The following is a 22555-nucleotide window of genomic DNA, read 5'->3' on the forward strand; positions in this document are numbered from 1 at the left end:
AGTAGGTAGGACTATTTAAAATTTCCTTTTAAAAATCACAAATTCTAACATTAGCATAAACAATAGGAGGTGTTAATTGGAGATTTTGCATAATCATAACTTAAACAGAATAACGTTAGTGAATTTACATTCAGCACATTATTTTTTTTATTTTTTTTAATTAAATTTATTGGGGTGACAATTGTTAGTAAATTTGCATAGATTTCAGGTGTACAATTCTGTATTACATCGTCTATAAATCCCATTGTGTGTTCACCACCCAGAGTCAGTTCTCCTTCCATCACCATATATTTGATCCCCTTTACCCTCATCACCCACCCCCCCCACCCCCTCAGCACATTATTTATTGAGTGTCTGCTATGTGTCAGGTTATATTCTAGGCAGTAGAAACACTGCAGTGGTAGGAAGAAACACAACCCTTTATGTCATGGAGTTTACAGTCACATATCAGGGGACATTAAACATATGTAATGTATATAGTGATAGCTAAGTGAATGAAGAAGAAACAGAATAGGAGGTGTGGGAATACTTCTTGGTTAAATTGTCGCATGGGTAGAGACTGGAAGGAAGTGAGGGAGTAATATATGGGATTATCTATAGATAAATGGTTCAGGCAGAGGAATAGAAAGAACTTGAGAAGAAAAAAAAACACAAAACATTGGGAAGTAGGACTCAGTAGGTGGATAGAACTGAGTGTGGGAAAAAAACGGAGAGAAGGGGATCAGAGAGGTAACAGGGTGGGGCTGGGAAGGGGAAAACATGGGGAGCCATAGTTAGGGTTTGAAATTAGTTCTGAATGTGATGACAATGACTAAAAGTAAAAGGGTTATTATAAATTAAATGGGTAATAAGATAAATTCATTTAAAAATCAGAGATAGAAATATTGATAGGAAAGAAACATAAGAAAATTATTTAAAAAGCATACCATTTTTATCCAACAGTTATAATCAATAATTAAAACATAAGACAACTTATTGAATAATCGAAATATTACTAAAACCACAAGGAAAAATAGATGGAAATATATTTTTATTCAGAACTTTTAGTTTGCCATTGTAGATTATAACACATTTAGCAGCAAAAAAAAAAAAAAAAAAAAAAAAAAGATTGAGGATGAAAATAGCATATATAAACTGTAGATTTAATAGTGATTTCCTCCTTCTTGACACTCCAAAGCATAGATGATTCTATAAAATATGTGTATTATGTATAAAGTTCCTCCCCCATAAAGTTGGTTTGCAAGAAAAGCCATTGTTTATCATTTGATTTAAATGAACCAAATCTAAATCTGAGCACTCAAGAGGCATTCAGAAAATTCTAACTTTGTCATTAGTAGGAATGTTCTTCCCTATTCCTAGGAAATGGCCAGAAATCAGTAAACCCATGTGATGCCTTTCAGGCAGGGAAAAAGCCATTAATCTTTCATCCATTGAAGTATCCACTGATATAGTCACCATCCAAGCTCAAGTCCTCTTGTGAAGCCAACTGTTTCATTAACAGTCCAGGTATGAAACAGATGTCTTATGCAAGGACAAAGTGGAAGAGATTGTATTGAAGGGAATATATACAGAAATGTGGGCAGGATTGAAGGAACTAAATATGAATGCTGAAGCACCTAGGGACTAACATGAGTTTATAGCCTTTACTATTGTTGAACCTAAAGAGACAATGGGAGAGAGAGCTCATATCTTAAACTGATGAAAGCTCTAATCTTGTGGGAGGGGCAGTGATTGTGACAGTAGGTATCTAAGTAAGACAGTTACTCTCAACTCATGTTCTTCTGGGCGAGATGGGAGAAAATTTATACCTTTGTCTCTCTATCCAATCATTGTTCCACCAGTGCTACTCATTGGTTGAACCCAACCAGAAACCAGAGGGTAGGAGATCCCAAGTGATGGAGTTATCTCATACAAAGGGAATGAGGAACCTGGGGGGGGGGGAGCAAATAGAAATAACTAGTATTCCAGGTATCTGTATTTTCTGATCAAATGAGGACTTGGAAATTTCTACACTGAGAACCTTAATGCTGTCTAGGGCCCAATCTTTCTGGGTGTACCAGGAACCCATTCACTTTTGAGATCATGCCACCTCTTCCATTTGCTGACAGTGAGTGGAGGTGGTTTCTGGCTAATTTTGGAATCAGCTGACATTGCATTTCTTTCCATTGTTCAGAGGAACACCAGAGCCAGAAAAGGAAGACAAAGAGTAATTTCTAATTTCTGTCCTGCTATAAATATTTACTAAAGGAATAGTGGAAGATAAATAAAAAATGTTCTTACCATATGTACAAACAAAAACAGGAATATATTAGGATGCAGCAAAAATCATTAAATACATAAAAAGAAGAACTTTTAAAGTGCATAGTTTTTGATAATAATAATATAACTCTAGAAATTAATAATACTTTAAAAAATTAAATTTAATTTAGAATGTGTTGTATAAGAAATCAAGAGTATACATCTACCATTTTTGTGGGACAAAGCATTCCATAAGCAAACCATTGAGAAATGGCCCAACTTTTCCATAGAGGTTTAATTTTTGCCTTTGCTTTATCTTCATTAAAAAAAGATAAATTAATTCAAGCTTTCAACCATAAATGTTACAAAAAGAAACAATGCTCTAAGGAAAGTGGGAAATAAAAGATAAGTGAAGAATCAATGAGTTAGAAAGAAGAAACACTATATAAGTTTAAGAGCTAGTTATTTGTAATAAAGTAATCTGTTAACAATTTAATCAGGAAGAAGAGGAAGAAAGCAAATATATACAATTGAAACATAGTAGAAAATATTAAACATAAGCACAGAGATATAGAAACCAAACATTGAATCTACACTGAACTTCATGAGGTCTGACTATTAAGTTCATGAACTCATCCTAGAAAAAGTACTACATACCTCATTGCAGAATATTACTATGGTCACCTTTGAAGTACTCCCCTTGGGAAGCTATGCACTGACGCCAGCACCTAGTCCACCCTTCAAAGTAATTTTGGAACTCTTTCTGGGCTGGCCATGAGAGCTATTGTCGTATTACCCTTGATGTCCTGAATGTCATCAAAATGTCTTCCTTTCAATATTTCCTTTATCTTTCGGTAAAGAAAGAAGTCACTGGGAGCCAGATCACGTGAGTAGGGAGGGTGTTCCAATACAGTGATTTGTTTACTGGCTAAAGTCTCCCTCACAGACAGTGCCGTGTGAGCTGGTGCATTGTCGTGATGCAAGAGCCATGAATTGTTGGCAAAAAGTTCAGGTTGTCTAACTTTTTCATGCAGCCTTCTCAGCACTTCCAAATAGTAAACTTGGTTAACTGTTTGTCCCTTTGGTACAAATTCATAATGAATAATCCCTCGGATATCAAAAAAGGTTAGCAACATCGTTGCCACAAGTTCACGAACTTAATTGTCCGACTTTGTATGTTGATTATAAAAAATCGATTAAATTGGGTTATATTCTATTTGAAATAATAAATGAGAAGAATTAACAAAGTGAAATATACAGCATGTTACTCAGTAATCAAGACAACTTAAGAAATAAAACAACAAAACCTCCCACAAAAGATTCTGAGTCCAATGGAACCAGTGGTAAATTTATTTAAACTTTTAAGAAATTGATCATTGCTGTTAGAAAACCATAAGGAGCTTCCCAATTTTACAAATCTATCCACAAACCAAATTTTAAAATCACTCAAAAAAATATATATGAATGTGTATCTCCCTGCTGTTAAAGGGTCTTAGAAGCTTCTTTTTGAAAGGATACTTGGTGGTAGTTTTAAAATCTTCTTAGGTCAAGTTCGTTTTGTCTTCTCCTTTCTTCCTAGGATCTACTTCACCTTGACCTATTCCTCTGCCATAAATGACTAGTTGCAACACATTCCCTGGTTCTAAAGTAGCAACTCAATTTGCCCCTGTGCCTCAGTATCCTTTTCTTTCTGTGTCCTGCCTTCTAACTTACTATCCTTACTCAAATGCCACTCACAGCTTTGCTCTGTAAAGCTCAGATACCACGTTTATGTTCTGATCTGCATTCTCTGTAGTGGCTGTTTTAGCATGAAGTTATCCCTGGTATCAATAATTTATTTTCAAAAACCACTTATTGAGAAGAAAGTACTTTTAGTTGCAGTGATACCTTTATTAACAGTATTTGCTGAGAGCAATGCTCACTTTTAATAATGTCAGCTGTGGTTGCAAAAAGAAGTTACAAAATTCTGTGACAGAGGCAATGACTCTACCAGGTGGTTATAGTTGTCTACTCGCCGGGTCATGGTAGAACGTATTGCTGGAGAGAGGGAGAATGTCCCCCCTCTATCCTTCTTTAGTTCTTATGATAGGACTAATCATAAAGTAATCAAATTGACACAAGACTAGATTAACAGGAGAAAAAACAGTTTAATACGTGTGCATGGGAGAATCATAATATGAAGCTCAGATCATAAAATGAGGCTCAAAGAATTGATCGAACCAGGCACCTTACACTTTTTTATGCTTTTTAGAACACAAATAAATTTTAAAAAAGAATAATTTTGTGAGAAATTGAAAGGACAAAGAAAATTAGTGCTTATTAGAAAGGAATGCAAGCCAGCTTTGGGTATTCGTTAGTGAGGAATTTAAACAAAGTTTGGGTTTGGATAGTACCGTGTTCCTCGAAGATAAGACCGGGTCTTAGAGTAATTTTTGCTCCAAAAGACACATTAGGGCTTATGTTCAGGGGATGTGAACCTGAAAAAGCATGCTTGGGCTTATTTTTGGGGAAACATGGTAAGTTACAAGGCTTGTCTATACAAGCTTCCCACTCTAGACTCTTAATTATTGTGATAAGGTTCTGTTTCAGCCCTCAGAATCAGGGAGGGCATTTATCACTTGGGAGATTTATCTAGTGCTTTTAGGGGGACAGAGATCGGGATTTTATTCTTGCACAGACAGTTTCTTAAGTAACTGTAATTTAAAATAATCAATTAACCATTGTGGGATATCTTGGAGTGGTCTACCCTGGGCCCTGACAGTATCCACAGCTTCCATTTACGTATTTGTGACTCGTTGAAGTTGATAGAGCAAATTGCAGAGACTGTGGAAACATCTCTGATACTGCCATTTTATCATTCCTTACCTTTCTCCACTCTTGTCTGTGAGTAGTCTCCTTCATCAGGCATTCTGAATTCAGTTCTATAGGTCTTTAACCCTATCTTCTCTCAAATGACACGATAATTAATGGGTCATTTAAACTTGTTTATTGATAGATTTTTGTCCCCCTTAAATCTAAAACTAAGTTCTAGTCAATGAGTTTCCTTTACCAGAGATTTGCCCTTTTAATTATTTTATGTCTAGGTGATTAATATTGAGTTTTTACACTGGTAAAGGAATTTAGCCATGAAAAATCCGATAAGGAGATTTGACTGTCTGTGGTGTTTTAAACTGCCATCAAAATGCGTGTTACCTGTCTCTCCATTCATTGGCTGATCCCAGTTTGTTTCATCTTCTTCCATCCCAAGATTTCCATGTTTATACTTTATGAATTTCAATGCCTTTTTAAAATTAAATGTATTGGGGTGACATTGGTTAATAATAACATTTTATAATTTTCAGGTGTACATCTTTATATTCTATTGTGTGCCCACCACCTGAAGTCAATGCCTTCGTAAAGTTGCAGAATGCACTCCACCGTTACTTTAAAGATTCTTACAAAAAAAATGTAGTGTTGAAACACATCCTGGGCATATACCAGCACTTTACTGATTTAATATGATTTAATATTAGCTGACACATTTGTAGATCTCATAATTACGTTCAGTACACCACTCTTATCAATTTTCTATGACAAGGTGGCAAAATTTTACCAAGTAATTTCAATGTATAATGTGAGATTGCACCAAGCAAATAATATCATTGTTATTGTTAAAGCACAAGGAAGATTATCAAAGCACAAATCCAAAGTGAGTATTTAAAAAGTCTAGGGTGAAAATTCAAATGTCAGCTGTGTTAAAATATTTTCGTCATCACATCATTGAAAATTGTCACTGAATTAGACTGAATGATTGTCAAATATCACTGATCGGAAAAATGATAGTGTTCACTCTTGCTGGCATATGAGCTTAAAGAGGATTCTAAAGTATTCTTTAAAACTAGTATTTTATGTGTTCCTTAAGTATTCAGAAACTTAAATAGCCATATAGTATATATTTTGGAGTATGTCAGAACATAATATCTTGGACTGAATATAAACTACTTCCATTTATTACTCATAAAATCCAGTGTTCGGATATACATTCCAAATATTTAAGTTAATTTATGTTAGACAAGTATTATTTCTTACACTGAATTTTCAGACCACACAATAGGCATGTAATATGTCTGCACCTTACATATATTCATTATAGGGATCCAGAAGAAGTATACCCTTTTAACCCCATTGCTCACGAACTGCAAGATATTTGTCAAATGATTCCATGACTTTGGTTCCACTTTGTCATCTGTGAAATGTACTAATAGAAATGGTTGTACTTATTTCAAAATATTCTTCTATGCAATATAAAAAGATATACAGTATATCTGTAATCTTTAAATTCATATTCAGATGCGATGTGGCATTATGACTCTTAAAATGGAGCTAGTTCTCATTTAAAATAATTTCATAATATGAATTGTTTATCCTCCCCCCCAGTGTATTTCTTGCATCAAGGGAAAATAGTCTGTTTTTTCTTGCATATTCAACTTAAAAATGGATAGCCTCTGGGATAGTTATAATAATATGGCTACAAATTGTATTATAATTTAAATTTTTTTCTTATTATAATGAATGTTATTCATGTATCTTAAATTTGTTCTTTGTTGCTAGTGCCCAGTTTTTTTCCTTGAAATTAGTATACATGGCTCAAGATTAGAAATCTGTGGCTACTTTATAGCTACTATATAGGTCCTTGTTGTAATTGAAGTGGCATTCTATATTGCCAGGTGTAAGATATTTATCAAAACGTTTATATTTATAAAAATTCAAGTTAAGTAATGTTATATTGAACATGTATACATCTTTTATCTTATTCTATGTTGTGAAATTATTATTGAGTACAGCGTCCATTTTCTCAAATGATGCCCTCTAGTAATAATATTGCACCTACAAAATTTTGCTTAGTTACAAAAGCTACCTTGACAAAAAGTTTTGTTCTGCATTTCATGTTCAATAAGGCTACTTGCATTAAAACTTCTGTTTTGATATATTTGTTTTGATTTTCATTCACTATTTTAATGTTTATGTTTTCTTTTTTTAAAAAATATTTCTACCTACTAAAAAGACTTAATCTATGTTTATATTTTCTTAGCATTATAGATTTTTAAAATCAACTACTTCAAACCTTTATTGTCAAAGAGGCAGTATATAAGCAAGTAAAAAAACGTTCCATTAAAAAGAATTACCTTGTGATATATGATTAGGATGATAAATACATTCAAAACATAGAGAAAATTCAACTTATTTTGCTAATCTAAGCCATTGGATAAAACAGTCCATCTTTTTAGTTGATCTCTGTCCTCAGTGTTTCATGTGTGGCATATGGCCAATGGTCAAAAATATTTAATGAATGACTAAATACGTAAAGCCTAATCATTGAAGGTAGGGATACCATTTTCATAGTGAGTGCTTAGAACTAAGTCTTTTGATGTATTCTAGATCAAAATGTGCTTTTAAAAGGTATGTCCCAATGTAAAAATCCATATTTGTATAAAATAAAAAATAGTCTTTGGAATATGGAGATATGAGAGGGAATAGAGAAAACCTGCCAGTAGAGAGCTAAGTCCACAATAGCCAATGCAGCCCATCCTTTAGTTGTATATATTGAGCTATTAATCATTGAATAGTAAAAGATTTAGTACATGCATCTCTCAGTGGAAAAAAATAGGTATGATTTATGCCCATAAGTTTTAAAATTTTAAATAAATCTTAAACACAGTATAAAAGCATATGCTGCAGGGCAGTGAAACTACATTGCTTTTCCTGCATTTGTGATCTTTTAAATGCACTATGTTTGGAAGGACTATATAAATACTGGAGGAGTTTCTCTTCAATATGGAGAAGTCTCCTTACCTTGACTACATGATGACCGATGTTTTATAAAAGGCACTTATATTTAAAAAGAAAATCCTATTTGTGTAGAATATTGGAAGGCAATTCTCAGTTATAAACCATTTATGAGAAAGAAATGTGTGGGTATGAAAGAACCAAATAAATAGAATGAGTAATAGAAATACGTGCGTGAGGTCTAAGTATCTATCAGGAGGGATCGTCATATAATAAATTTCAATGTATGGTATTAACCCTGTTAGTTATTGCTTAAGATTCTGCTTATGGAAATCTGCCCAAATTTTTAAAGATGGTATTTCATGGTTCCTTTCATAATCTTGTCATTCTATGTGAAGTTACTGTATAAGATTTAATTTGCAGCATTTTTCATTTATTTAACAATTGTCACCCCAATAAATAAATTTTAAAAAAATAAATAAAAGTTTAAAAAGCTGGTTTACCATTATCCTTACCCCTTTCCTAATTAAAAAAAAAAAAACCCTCAGATTATGTTTTTCCTATAAAGGAACTTTATAAAGGAACTTTATAAAATTTATAAAGGAAATTTTGAAATCTGAAGTGTTCTGGAAGAACCACATTCTTTGAAACAAATATAAGGAACTTTCTAGCCCTAACCTAATATTAGTTGGCTGAATGATATAGGATGTTTTCATTAATGCCCGTAGCTATGGAATGCCCTTCTCAGTGGTTGTCTAAAAAGGCAAGTAGTGGTAAATATCATTTATTGGAGAGATGATGGTTCCCTGTTGAATGAGATATAAATTTCTACAGCGTCCAAGTTGGAACTGCAAATGCTAAAATGATTTACAAACCCAAACTGGAAAAGTTTATCTATCTCCATGCCACCACTGAAAATTTAAAAAGCATGAAAAAATTTGTCAAAGCTTTATTCCTCCAAACTTTGTCAGAGACATCATAGGAATATCACTCCCTTGCTTTTATTTATCTTTTTTTTTTGTCTTTTCTTCTGCTCTGTCCTAAGAACCTCCATTTTCATTCTTTGACTGGCTATTGCAGCTATTTTTATGTCAAATATTCTGCATTCTAAAGTCAGTGTGTATCATTTTATATTCAATGAACTCATCCTTCTAGTCTTCTTCCTGTAATGCTAATTAAAAATAATATAAACCTGTCCACGTTAGTAATCTCCTTTCACTAAACTATCACATTTCAGGTTTGCTTTAAATCACGTTTTTTTTTTCTTAAGTTGTCTTGAATCTTAAATATATCTATATAGTAAAACACACGCACACGTGCGCATGGTTTGACAATTAAGGTCACAAACTCATCCTAGAAAAAGTGCTGCATACCTCATTGCTGAATATCACTACGGTCACCTTCGAAGTACTCCCCTTGGGAAGCTATGCACTGATGCCAGCACCTAGTCAATTCTTCAAAGCAATTTTGGAACTCTTTCTGGAGTGGCCATCAGAGCTGTCCTCGTATTACCCTTGATGTCCTGAATGTCTATCTTTCAATATTTCCTTTGTCGATGGGTAAAGAAAGATGTTATTGGGGGCCACATCAGGTGAGTAGGGAGGGTGTTCCAATGCAGTTATTTGTTTACTGGCTAAAAAGTCCTTCACAGACAGTGCCGTGTGAGCTGGTGTGTGGTCATGATGCAAGAGCCATGAATTGTTGGCGAAAAGTTCAGGTTGTCTAACTTTTTCATGCACCCTTTTCAGCACTTCCAAATAGTAAACTTGGTTAACTGTTTGTCCAGTTGGTACAAATTCAGAATGAATAATCCCTCTGATATCAGAAAAGGTTAGCAACATCGTTGGAACAAGTTCATGGACTTAATTGTTAGACCTCACGAGTGTGTGTGTGTGTGTGTGTGTGTGTGTGTGTGTGTGTGTATAAATCCTTTTACTATATCCACCATTGGATATCTAAATTTAGCTTGTAGAAAATATTATTGACAATGTTAGATTGTATACATGCCCTGAAGGAACTGGGGATAAACAAAACCTGGGATAAAACAAACATTGCTCTCTTGAATAAGCAATGGAAGAGAATTGCTTTTCATAGCCCAGTGGTTGTTAACAAGTTCATTTAGGATGTGGAGCACCAGGAAATAACAGTGCTCTGTGAGATATACTATATTAATCATAAATTACTAAATACATAGTTTTGTGCAAAATCAGATATTTTAGTCTAAGTACTAGCGTGAGAACAGAATAGTAATTGCCTTCAATTTGTGTCCTCACACAAAATGGGTAACAACAGACTGTCACCGGAGGGTGGGCTCTTCTTGGCGCGGTGTCCAGGTTCTTGGCATCTAGTGCAAAGAATTGAATGAGACACAGAAACAAAGTAGTGAAAGACTAGTTTATTAGAAGAGATAGTACACTTCAAAGAAATAGAAGAAGCGGATCTGAGTAGAGAATGGCTCAAGGGCCCAAGGTGGCATTATTAGGAGAAAAAGTACTCTACAAAGAGTTTGGAGTGGGCCGAGCAAAAGAAGAGGCTCAAAAGGCTCAAAAAAAAAGGGTCTGACTGGTGAGGACTTGGAGTTTTTATCTTGTTTTTTCTCTAGAATGGGCTGTTTCTTTGCGGGCGTGGGACCACTTGATTGACAACTGTAATTGACAAGAGGCTATTATCTTTTTAGACAGTGCATGTTCTTTCCAGAATTCAGTCTGTTATAATGAACTTCTGGGCACATGTATGATATTATAATGATGGTATAATGAGTCCCAGGTGAAATGCAGGTCGTTGTGGCCTTTACTGCACAGGTGTGAATGACCGATTTAATTTAGTTGGGTATTTTGTACCTGTTTGTTTCTCATAGGGGTAGATAAATTACAGTGAAAAAGGGAAGTTTTGGGCTGAGAGGGGAAGTGGTTTGGGCGTTAATGCAGAGACCCAATGCCTATCTCTAACTGCCTGCCTTGTTTTCCCCTTGAGAGACGTGATCCCCATAAAATCTCTATGGGAAGTTGAGGGACAGGAGGTCTGTTCTTCTGTATCTGCTTCCTGCTGGGCAGGGATATAGAGCTGTCCCTACCTATTAGGGGATTCAGGGAACTCTTGCCCTGTCTGATCTCAGATGAGAGGAAGGGGTTTTGACATCTGCCTGGAAGACCACGTTGGCTTCTTTGGTTGGGACTGGCAATCTTGCTGGGCTATGCTCTGTATCCCCAAGGCCCCTGAATGAGGAAAAATATATTTTAATTAATAAATCCATTAGCTCTATAGAGCCTGTGGCCATTCAACCAGTCATTTAGGTGGCCTCAATTGTCCAGGAGCTGGGCCCAGAATGGGTTGGAAAGAACATTAGACTTCAATGATTACACTCAACAAGTATGCTGGTCTGGAGGGTCCAGAATGGCTTATCTGGGATGTTGGGAAGTCACAGGCTTTTAAGTAGTTATCTGAAGCAGGGGTGAGAGACATTCTGTGATTCAGGCTAGGAGCAATCTTTAGTCTAGGATTCAGAAACTGATTAGAAGAGTAATCAAAGCCAGGGGCTGAGGAGCTAAGAAACTAGAGAAAAGGAGACTTAACATATTCTCCAAACCAATTCATTAGGTTTCCTAGGTGCATTTTTTGCAACCTGCTTAGCCTGACTTCAGGGATGTTTTCCTTAGTTTACACTGAAATATTCTGCTGTAGCCACAATATGTTTCCATTTTGTCAAGGCAAATGGTGAGAATTTTTATTCTCCTAAATTGCATTTGAATAAAGCATCTTCCATAGATAACACTGCAAAACTCTGAGCCAGAATTTAACATTACTTCATGTGTAGAGTCTTAGGGCTGTTTGCCGGAACAGCTAAAACCAATATTCCTGTGTAGGTGACCTTGTTTGTGCAAAATTCAATGCAGCTATTTAATTTTCGCATACAATGTCAATTTTCACACCTATTCATTTGGTATCAGTTGCTTTCATTTTGCAAAACAGAAAAACATAACTTTTGGCATCTTTAGTGACCTCAATATTGAATTTCCTGCTATCTAGTGCTTGTCACAACACTGATTCTCTGTCTCTGTCTCTGTCTCTCTCTCTCTCTCTCTCTCTCTCTCTCTCTCTCTCTCTCTCTCTCTCTCACAGGGAGTCCATTTGTTAACATATATATCATATAAATGTTTTTGTTTTGCTTACTAGACAGATGGATAATTATTCACCAAACACAGATATTAACATATTTTAATTGTTGTTTTCCCTTTTCACAGTTATTTAGAAATTAGACGGAGAATTTTGAAAGATATAATTTCAGAGCATATATTAGAAAAAGATATGTAAAAGAAAAGTTAGAAGCCATAATGCAGCATGGTGATGATTATTTAAGCATAGTTAGTATTTATTTTTAAAAAATGCATCACTCATGGCTATGTAGTAAGAAAGATGGCATTATAACAACACCAAGCATATGAGAATTTAGAGTCCAAACTGGCTAGGCTGTCAGTATGAGGCATTCAGTTGTAATATCAAAACCATAAACAATCCTCTTCAAGCATGACAAATACACCCTCTTCTCGAGTCTTAGCGATTATTCATTATTGTTATTGCTTATAGTACTTGGTAGTTTGAAGAAGAGATATACAGCAAGAGACAGAACATAACTAAAGCAAGTAATATTCCTTGTCTACATGGTGGTATGCAACATTTATTAATTTAGAGAGAGCTTATTAAGGCACTTCATGAAGAATTCTCTAGATTTAATTAAGGAATTATCTGTCATATCTAGACCTGTTTTGAAATCTGACCTTGTGGAAGTTTTATGCATCTTTGAGATTCTGTTTCTCTCTTGTAAAATGTACATAAACTAGTGACGATCTCATATTTTCAGTGTGATGAGATGTGGGTAGACTGAAAGCTGTATTCAGAGAGAAACTTCTAGCCTTGATTTTCTTAAAGATAGAAATTTAAAAAATTAAGTATATATCTTATTATTTTAAAAAATAATGAACAGTGAATTCAAATAGAAAATTTAAAAAAATAGGTTGAATGAGTTCAAAAGCTGGCTCTTTGAATAGATCGACAAAATAGATAAACCTCTTTTAATCATAACAAAAGAAAATACGGAGATAATGGAAAATAGAGAAGATTGGTAATGAGAAAGGATGTGTAGCCACAAATACAGAATCAATTAAAAAAACTTTTAATTGCTAGATAGGAGGGGTTGGGGATGGGGAAGAAGGTGAAGCGATTAGAAAGTACAAATTAGTAGTCACAATATGGCCACAGGGATATGAAACACAGTATGAGGAATATAATCAATAATGTTGTAAAGACTATGTAGGGTGTCAGATGGGTACTGGTCTTATCAGGGGGATCACGTCATAGACTGTGTAGAGGCCTGACCACTGCGCTGTACACCTGAAGCTGGAGTAGAATAATACTGAATGTCAACTGTAATTATATATATATATATATATATATATATATATATATATATATATATATATATACATGAGATATGAAATACAGCATGGAGAATATAGTCAATGGTATTGTAACAGCTGTTTGTCAGATGGGTAGTAGATTGGGGGGGTTACCACTTTGTGAGGGGTGTAAATGTCTACCTATTTTGTTGCTTTATACACCTGAAACTAATAAACAAAATACTATAAGCAAGTCTGTAAAATTTATTTAGAAAAATTCATGACATGGATCATTTGGTACTACAAAGCAAATTACTAAAATTGACATAAGAATAGTACAAAATTAAACTAGATTAATTACTTCAGAAAACATTTGTAAGTTATTAGAGATCTACCATTGAAAAATATGCCAGGATTCTTCACATATGAATTATCCACTGTTGTAGCATGTGTCAGAATTTCCTCCCTTTTTAAGGCTGAAAAATATTCCATTATATGCATATACCACACTTCATTTATCCATTCATCTGTCCCTATCCTTAAAGAATAAATCATTCTTATATTTTAAGGTATTTGAGAGAATATAAAAAGATAGAACTCTGCAATTCTTTTTGTGATGTCACAATAACCTTACTACCAGCAGTTAATAAACAGTTAAATATTAAATGTATGACAGTCTCACTTTTGAATGTAAATGCAAAAATTCTATTATGCTGAACTATATGAAATCGATTATAACCATATCTGCATGTGATAAGTACTCAGTAAATGTTAGCTGTTGGTTGCAAAGAGCTCTTAAAATTAAGAAGGAAAAGAAAACTACCCTATAGAAAAATGAGAAAAGCATAGTAACAGACAATTCACACATGTAATTGTAATGGTCAGTCATACAAAAAGATACTCCAAATGTACTAGGAATCATGGAAATAAATTAATAATGGAATATCTTTATATCGATAAGATAAGCAAAATGAAAAAGCAGAAACACCCATTACTGGTAAGGTAATAGCCTACTCTTAGACATTGCTGGTTAAAATATTGAATGCTAAATCCTTTTTATAAAGAAACACCTACTGACATTAAAAATATATATCCCCTTTGATCTAATAGATATGTTTCTGGAAATAGCTATAATAACAATAGAAGCATCAGTATCTGAGGATGTATATACATATGTATATACATAAAGTGGCTAATCAAAACAAAGTAAATACCGTGTTTCCCCAAAAATAAGACCTAGCCGGACCATCAGCTTTAATGCGTCTTTTCGAGCAAAAATTAATATAAGACACGGCCTTATTTTACTATATGATAAAACTGGGTCTAATGTAATGTAATGTAATGTAATGTAATGTAATGTAATGTAATATAATATAATATAATATAATATAATATAATATAATATAATATAATATAATACTGGGTCTTGTATATTAATTTTTGCTCCAAAAGTCGCATTAGAGCTGATGGTCTGGCTAGGTCTTATTTTGGGGGAAACACGGTATCACAACCCTAGAAACAAACTGAATGTCCACTAAGAGGGCAATGGCTCAATACTCTATGATACATCCAAACTGTGAAATATTATACGGCCATTAAAATGAAAGAAAAAAAGGGATTATTGTTTGGTAAAAGCAATATTCAATAGAATCTGAATAATATGTCATTGTCATTTGTTGCACAATATAAAAACCTCATAGATTTGCGTAATATCACACATGCACACTTACACATATATTGATCATTTGAATAGGGAGAAAAATATGAAAGTAGTGTTTTAGGTCAGTTTGGAAAGAAGTCAGAGGAAGAAACTGGGGCAAGCAAAACAGGAAAGAAAACTTGTCTCAGTATACACAGGAAAGAGGCATGTATAAGATCTCACTCATGCATTTATGTAGAATAATCTATTAATATTTGTTTTGCTTACCTTGCCACAGTAATTCTTTTTTCTATTCTGAGCTTCCATGAGACACAGTTGCCTACCTATTTTTATCCCAGTGCTTATAAATACGTTTATTGGAATATATCCATGCACATTCCTTGAGATATTGTCTGTGACTTCTGTGTGTGTTCCAATGGCTTCTTTTTACTATTTTATTTTATTTTTTTTAAACACTTTTAAAAAAATTTTATTGGGGAATATTGGGGAACAGTGTGTTACTCCAGGGCCCATCAGCTCCATGTTGTTGTCTTCAATCTAGTTGTGGAGGGCGCCGCTCACTGGCCCAGGTGGGAATCGAACCGATAACCCTGTTATTCAGAGCTCGCGCTTTAACCAACTGAGCCATCTGGCCACCCCTATTATTTATTTGTTTGTGGTAAAATATGCATAAGAAATTTACCAGTTTAACTATGTTTAAGTGTACAATTCAGTGGCATTAAGTACATTCTCATCAGTATGCAGTCATCACCACTATCCATCTCCAGAACTTTTTCATCTTCCTAAAATGAAACTCTTACCATTAAACAATGACTCCCTAATCCCATCTCCCCGAACCCCTGGCATCCTCTATTCTACTTTCTTTGTCTAAATTTGACTATTCTAGGTACCTCACATAAGGGCAATCATATAATATGTCTGTCGTTTTGTGACTGGCTAATTTCACTTAGCATAACGTTTTCAAGGTTCATCGATGTTGTAGCATGTGTCAGAATTTCCTCCCTTTTTAAGGCTGAAAAATATTCCATTATATGTATATACCACACTACATTTATCCATTCATCTGTCTGTGGGCAATTGGGTTGTTTCCACCTTTTGGCTGTTGTGAATAATACTGCTGTGAACATTAATGTACCAATATCTGTTCGAGTCTCTGCTTTCAATTCTTTGTAGTATAAACCCAGAAGTGGAATTTCTGGATCCTACTTAATTTTAATTAGTTTTTATTATGTGGCCTGCTATTAGCTTATGAGCTTTTGGACATTAGGGGTTCTACTTTATTCTCCTTTATTCAGAGCTGAGCACAATACCTGGACATAATGGAGACTGGATCTTAGAAGGGATTTTATGAGGATAAGGAAACAAAAGAACCATCTCCTGGCTCACACAGCAATAGGGCTTATGACAGTGGATATGGGCTGCTGGTATCGAAGTGCCTGTTCCTTGCTCTAAGTCTCCCCACAATGATCCGTATCGCAAGTTCAAACATAATTACAAACAGTGATTCCCCCAGTGTAAGTCTATTTCCTAAAAATCGTATCGTCTCCATTTAAATAATTGAATTTTCAACAACGGATGGTCTGATTATCATGCTCATTACAATGAAGTTCCAGAAAACAAGAAAATGTTTCCTTTTGTGCATTAAATACATCGTTGCCTCTATTGCCACGTGAGGAATCCCCAAATGAAATGTATATCATGGTGCTTTCTTGTTCTTGAGTTGTCAGTCTCCCCTGGGATCTCTATTTATCCTTCCCTAATAAATTGTAGAAACTTGGTGTATTCTACTTTGTATAATTAAAATGAAAATATTATAGCAAATGGTTATCTGCTGTGTAGGACAAATTTATGTGAATGCCCAATTATGTGAATTACTCTTATTAACTATAGCATACTAAATTAGGGAGGATTTGCATGGGACACTCCTGACATTCAGCTGCCTAATGAAAAACATCTGCGTTGCAGAAATAAGTAGACATGTAATGTTTTACGATGGCAGTATCCCTTTACTTTGCTATACCCTAGAAAGTCAAAGTCTATCATGTTAACCAGCTTTCAGGACTTCTGTTTATCAGCTTCTTGGTAGAACCTTACTGAAATGTCCATTTACATGCTACTTCTCTGTAAAGTTCACATGATACCATCTTCACATCTCCTCTGTTGCATAGCTCAATAACATACTCTATTATAAATTTTGTGTGGAATTCAAATATGGACTTGTATCTTGATCTTTTATCCTTATTCAAATGATTTTACATTTTTCTCTATCATTTATTTGTTTTAAACTAATAAACCAATCAATCATTTTTATGTAGTTGGGATAGAAAAATACATTTTAGTATTTAATTATCCATTGAACCTGAAAATAAGTTTGTGTGGGGAGGAACTGGGTGTCATTTGACAATTAGACTAAAGGGTAGCCTTTTTATTGTTTTCACTTGGATTTCCCAGATAGCTTCATATTTTTACATTTTAATTAATACAATTGAGAAAATTAAGATGATTGATAAGAGATATATTTTAGCATTGAGTCAGAGAATGATGAACTCATCTCACTGGAGGAAGATACAAGTGGGAAAGACAGATCAGAATGAAACTTAGTTCAGTAAGCGGTTAGAGTCTGAGAGAACTAAAGCTTTAACCAAAATGAGTCTCTGCTGTTTAGGGGCGATGTCTAGCGGAGGATGAGTAGAGAGCCCTCTCGGGTCACTGCCCTCGGGACAATACAAAATGGCAGGATCCTGGAGGCAGCCAAAAGAAAATTCAACCAAAGAGATCAGTAAGCCAAAGATAGTAAATAGAGAGAAATGTGAGCTACTCCTCAACTCTCAACCCTTGTTCTGACAGTTTCATCTCCATTATATACATATAGACCTTAATGTGAAGTTGCCTATTTGCCTTATTTTGATCATTTCTCCTTTTAATACATCCCTGGATGCTCATTTTTTTAGTTAACTTTTCATTTTGAGATCATTGTAAATTCAGACATATGTAGTTGCAGGCAATAATACAGAGAGATTCTGTGTACCCTTAACCCAGCTTTATCCCAATGGTAGCACCCTGTAAAATTATAATATGATATTACCATGGACATCAACATTGATACAATCTGCCAATAGCTTTCATAGTACCTGAATTTTATTTGTATTCGTGTGTGTGTACATGCACATACTTTTAGTTGTATACAATGTTGTCACATATGTACATTTGTGTTTCCACCATCAGAGTCAAGATGCAGAACAGGTCCATCACCACAAGGATCCCTCATGCTGCCCTTTCATAATCACGTCCACCTACACCATCCACCTCAATCCATTCCCTAACCTCTGGCAACTGCTACTCAGTTCTCCATTTGTCTAATTTTGTCTTTTCAAAATCTCTCTCTCTCTCTCAACCTCTTTCTCTCCCTCTCTCTCTCTCTCTCAACCTCTCTCCCTATCTCTCTTATCTATCTATCTATCTATCTATCTATCTATCTATCTATCTATCATCTATATCATGTCATACTGTATGTAACCCTTTGAGATCAGCTTTTTCAGTCAGGATAATTTCCATGAGGTTCACCCAGGTTGCTGTGTGTATGAACAGTTTGTTCCTTTTCATTGCAAAGTGATAGTCCATGGTATGGATGTACCACAGTTTGTTTAACCATTCACTCTTGAAGGGCATCTTGATTGTTCCTAGTTCTTGGCTGTTGCAAATTAAGCTATTTTGAACACTTATGTATAGAGTTTTGTGTAAATATCAGTTTTCATTGCTTTGGGATAAATGCCCAAGAGCCCAATTGTTGGATTGTATGATAAGCACATGTTCAATTTTATAAGAAACTTCCAAACTGTTTTCCAGAGTATCTGTACTATTTATATTTCTAACAGAAATGCATGAGTGATACAGTTTCTCCATGTCCTCATCAACATTTGATATTATCATTTTTTTAATTTTAGCCATTATGATACATGTGTAGTTCATTATGGTTATAATTCACATTTCCCTAAAGGCTAATGATGTTGACCATCTTTTCATGTGCTCATTTGCCTGATGCTTATGTTTAACCTGACCGTACCCAAAAGTGTTAGGAGCATGGGCAGGAGATGAGGTTTACCTTGAAAAACGAAGCCCTGCCAGATTTTAACACCCAAATCCATTCCTGGATAGAGAAAAGAGAGCTGGCTACTAGCTCCATTGTTTATCAGAGTTCTAATATGTGTTTCTAAAGCAATGGCATTTTTGTCAAATACAGTCACCCCTAATTATAATACATTCTTCTGAGGTAGATAAAAGGACTGATGAAATTTCTTTTTTTTTTTTTTTTGATTTTCAGTTATGTATTAGGAAGCACGTCTTAACTTTAGGCATTCTTTATGAATTATTAGTACACATTTTATTTGTAGATACTCTGATTGGCTTCTTTAATCTTCAGTAATCTATTTATATGCTAAAAGTACATTCATTTCCTATCTCTTCATAAATGTGTTTGGGGGCATTTGTTGGTTATAGAGAGTACATTTAAAAATGTATTCTGTTTCATTTTTAGATTATTTTTAAAAAGCGGTAATGCTACTTAGTCTCTGAGAATAACTAAACACAATTACCTGCATGTGTTTTCTTGCCAAGTAGCCATTTTGTCTCCGTCCTTCAAATGTTCTCCCTTTATCTTTAACAGGTTGATTTAGTGAATATCGGAAGCACTGATATAGTGGACGGAAATCACAAACTGACTCTTGGTTTGATTTGGAATATAATCCTCCACTGGCAGGTAAGAATCCTGATTCCTTTTTTGGGTAACATGTTACTGATTCTTCCTTTCATTTATACCCTTGACCTGCAAAACAAACATGTATATCTCTAACAACACAAAGGCCATCTCCATAGTGTTCCCTTTTAAACTGGTATGACTAAGGTAATTTGAGATGTGAAGAATCAGCAGATTATAAATCTGTTCTAGCACATTTGCAGAAATGTCTGAATATTTTTCTAAATTTTATTTTCCTGGGTAGAGATGAAGCAAAAAAAAATAAAATAAAAATGACACATCTCTTCAACAGGTTAATAAAAATATTTTTCACAAATGTTGTCTTCTATAACTTACCTCTAAGTGAATCTACATAGTTTTGTAAAAAGAATGGTATTGGTCCTGTTAATCACTATGAAATGAAGGAGACATTGTGGATCTTGTATATTCTTGATATAAATTAATGCCAATAAAAGACAACTGGGATATGATTATCTGTATATGTGTTATGCATACCAAATGACTTCCTAATCTAATTTGGAAATTGCATTTTTTTCTGAAACGCCTCAGCATAGGGTCTCCTGAATGCCTGTATTTATTGGACCTCTGGAAAACAGATCAAAGGTCATTTGATTTAGTGGAAGGAGTATACATGAACCCAAATTTCAGATCCCCCATTTACCATCTTAGTGACACTGGATATAATGCCATCCCTTTCTGGGCCATAATCCCTAACTGTCAAAATAGAAAAAAAAAATTAACATGTACATTTCTTATCAGGATTAAATGAGAATGTCTGTAAAGCACTCAGTACAGTGCACCATTTTCATTAAAGGTGTATCATATAAATAACTTTGGTTCCTTAGAGTTGTTCACTCATATTTTAAGAATTTGGAGGATAATTGAGATGTTTGCTCTTTTTACTAGCAAAGATTTTTTTTTATTTTATAAAACAGCTTTTTTTGAGATATAATTTATATATCATAAATTTACCTGTTCTAAGTATAAAATTCAAAGAATACCAAGCTGGTTTAGTTGTGTTGCCCAGTGATTCTCAAATTATTTTGAGGATGGAACAGTTTTGCCACCCCCAATACATAAAAGATTTTAAGATATTTACAGAGTTGTACAACCATCACCACAGTCTAATTTTAGCACATTTCCACCACCCTAAAAAGAAATCTCATGTCCATGTACACTCACTCCCCACTCCCACCCCCAGCCCTAGGCAACCATTAATCTATATTCTGTCTTTATCTGCCTTTTTGGATATTTCATATCAATGGAATCATATAACATATATTATTTTATATCTTCCTTCTTTCATTGAGCATAATAATCTTTCAGGTTCATCCCTATTGTAGTAGGTACACTACTTCATTTATTAGGGTTGACTTTTAACTTGAATTGTAGGTTGGTCCTGCTCAGAGTCAGATAGCATGTAGACCAGTAGTATATATACACAACTTAGCAGCCATATTGTCTCCCAGTTGGTCCCCATCCCTGTACCTTTTTATTCTAAACACTCTGAACAGGCTCAATCCTATTTCACAGCAATATAGGAAGGGAGAGAACAACCATAGTGGCTGACAATAGAGACTAGCTTATATAAGCCTCAAATGAGCCCAAGATTCCTAATTCTGGGCCTTTTTTGTATAATGATGGTGTTAGAACCAGAAAAGCAACGTGAGCCCCCCCCCCAACTGCTTTACTTCTGTTGCTTAGCACTTCTTAAAATATCTTGAAAAAAGAACAGTTTCCCTCCTTTTCCATTGTATGTAAATTACAGTAAAACTGAAGCATTCCAAAAATGAAATAAAGACACACAAAACCCAAGCCTCTTTTTTATCACTAAATTCAACAGACATAGAGTCTGTAAAATTGCTATAGAAGTTTCTAATGGACTATCAATTGTTTTATTTGTCTTATGGCCTGGTAACAAATGGTTGATGGAGAGACACCAGCTTACAGAGGGTACTTTTAGTTGCGCAATTGTTGGTCATGACAAAGTCAGCAGAACCTAGCCCTGCACAGAGTCCCGAAAGGAGATTTTAATTTGATTTATCATCAAAACTCTCTCATATGATCACATCCCTTCTTATCTCCTCAAAACCCTTTCGAACTCCATCTCAATTCACTGCAAGATAGAGTTTCAAAGCTACACTGATATTTTCTTCATTTGGTGTGAGCCTGCTCAGTTTTTATTATTAACATGTGGAGGGGCTTTCGTACCCAGGTATACCAGAAGGGATGCTTCTGCAGTCTTTCCTTGTCTGATACCTCTGTAGTTTTCCATCTGTGTCCTAGAATCACTATATCTTTGTGATTGCAAGGAGGTACTCTTGCTAGTCTTAGCTTCCTTACCTTATCTCTCTCTTCTATCACACTACCCTGTTCTCCTAAAACTAGTAAACATACTTTAAAAAGATCCCTCCTGCTCAATACTTCTATCATAACCTAGTGAATCCCAAGTAATATTTTCAGCAAGAATACATATTTCCTTCCTATTAAATAGTCAAAGAAGCCCTTGAATCTCAGCAAAAATTAAAGGATACTTTGGCCAATCTAATGTACTTTCCCAAATGGTATTAAAAGATGGAAAGATATGAATCTTTTGTTCCAGTACCACATACTATGTTATTAATAGTGCCGTGGAGGACTTCACTTTGAACTTGTAAAAACTCAGAAATGCTAACCCTATTTCCCTTGTCATTGTCTTTCCAATTTCCATTTAAAATTGTTAGCCTAAAAAAAGAATACCTATAT

The 22555-nt window shown here is 34.6% G+C and overlaps 1 protein-coding gene across 1 annotated transcript in view; it reads left to right on the forward strand.

Moving 5' to 3' along the window:
* Positions 1 to 22555, forward strand: part of DMD (dystrophin) — a 2022175-nt gene that overhangs the window by 364950 nt on the left and 1634670 nt on the right. Inside the window, exon 5 of the mRNA XM_081043053.1 lies at positions 19721 to 19813. Coding sequence (XP_080899179.1) covers positions 19721 to 19813 — 93 coding nt within the window. The remainder of the gene's footprint in view (positions 1 to 19720; positions 19814 to 22555) is intronic.

This window comes from Rhinolophus hipposideros (assembly GCF_964194185.1).
Source record: "Rhinolophus hipposideros genome assembly, chromosome: X".
NCBI classification, from domain to species: Eukaryota; Metazoa; Chordata; class Mammalia; order Chiroptera; family Rhinolophidae; genus Rhinolophus; species Rhinolophus hipposideros.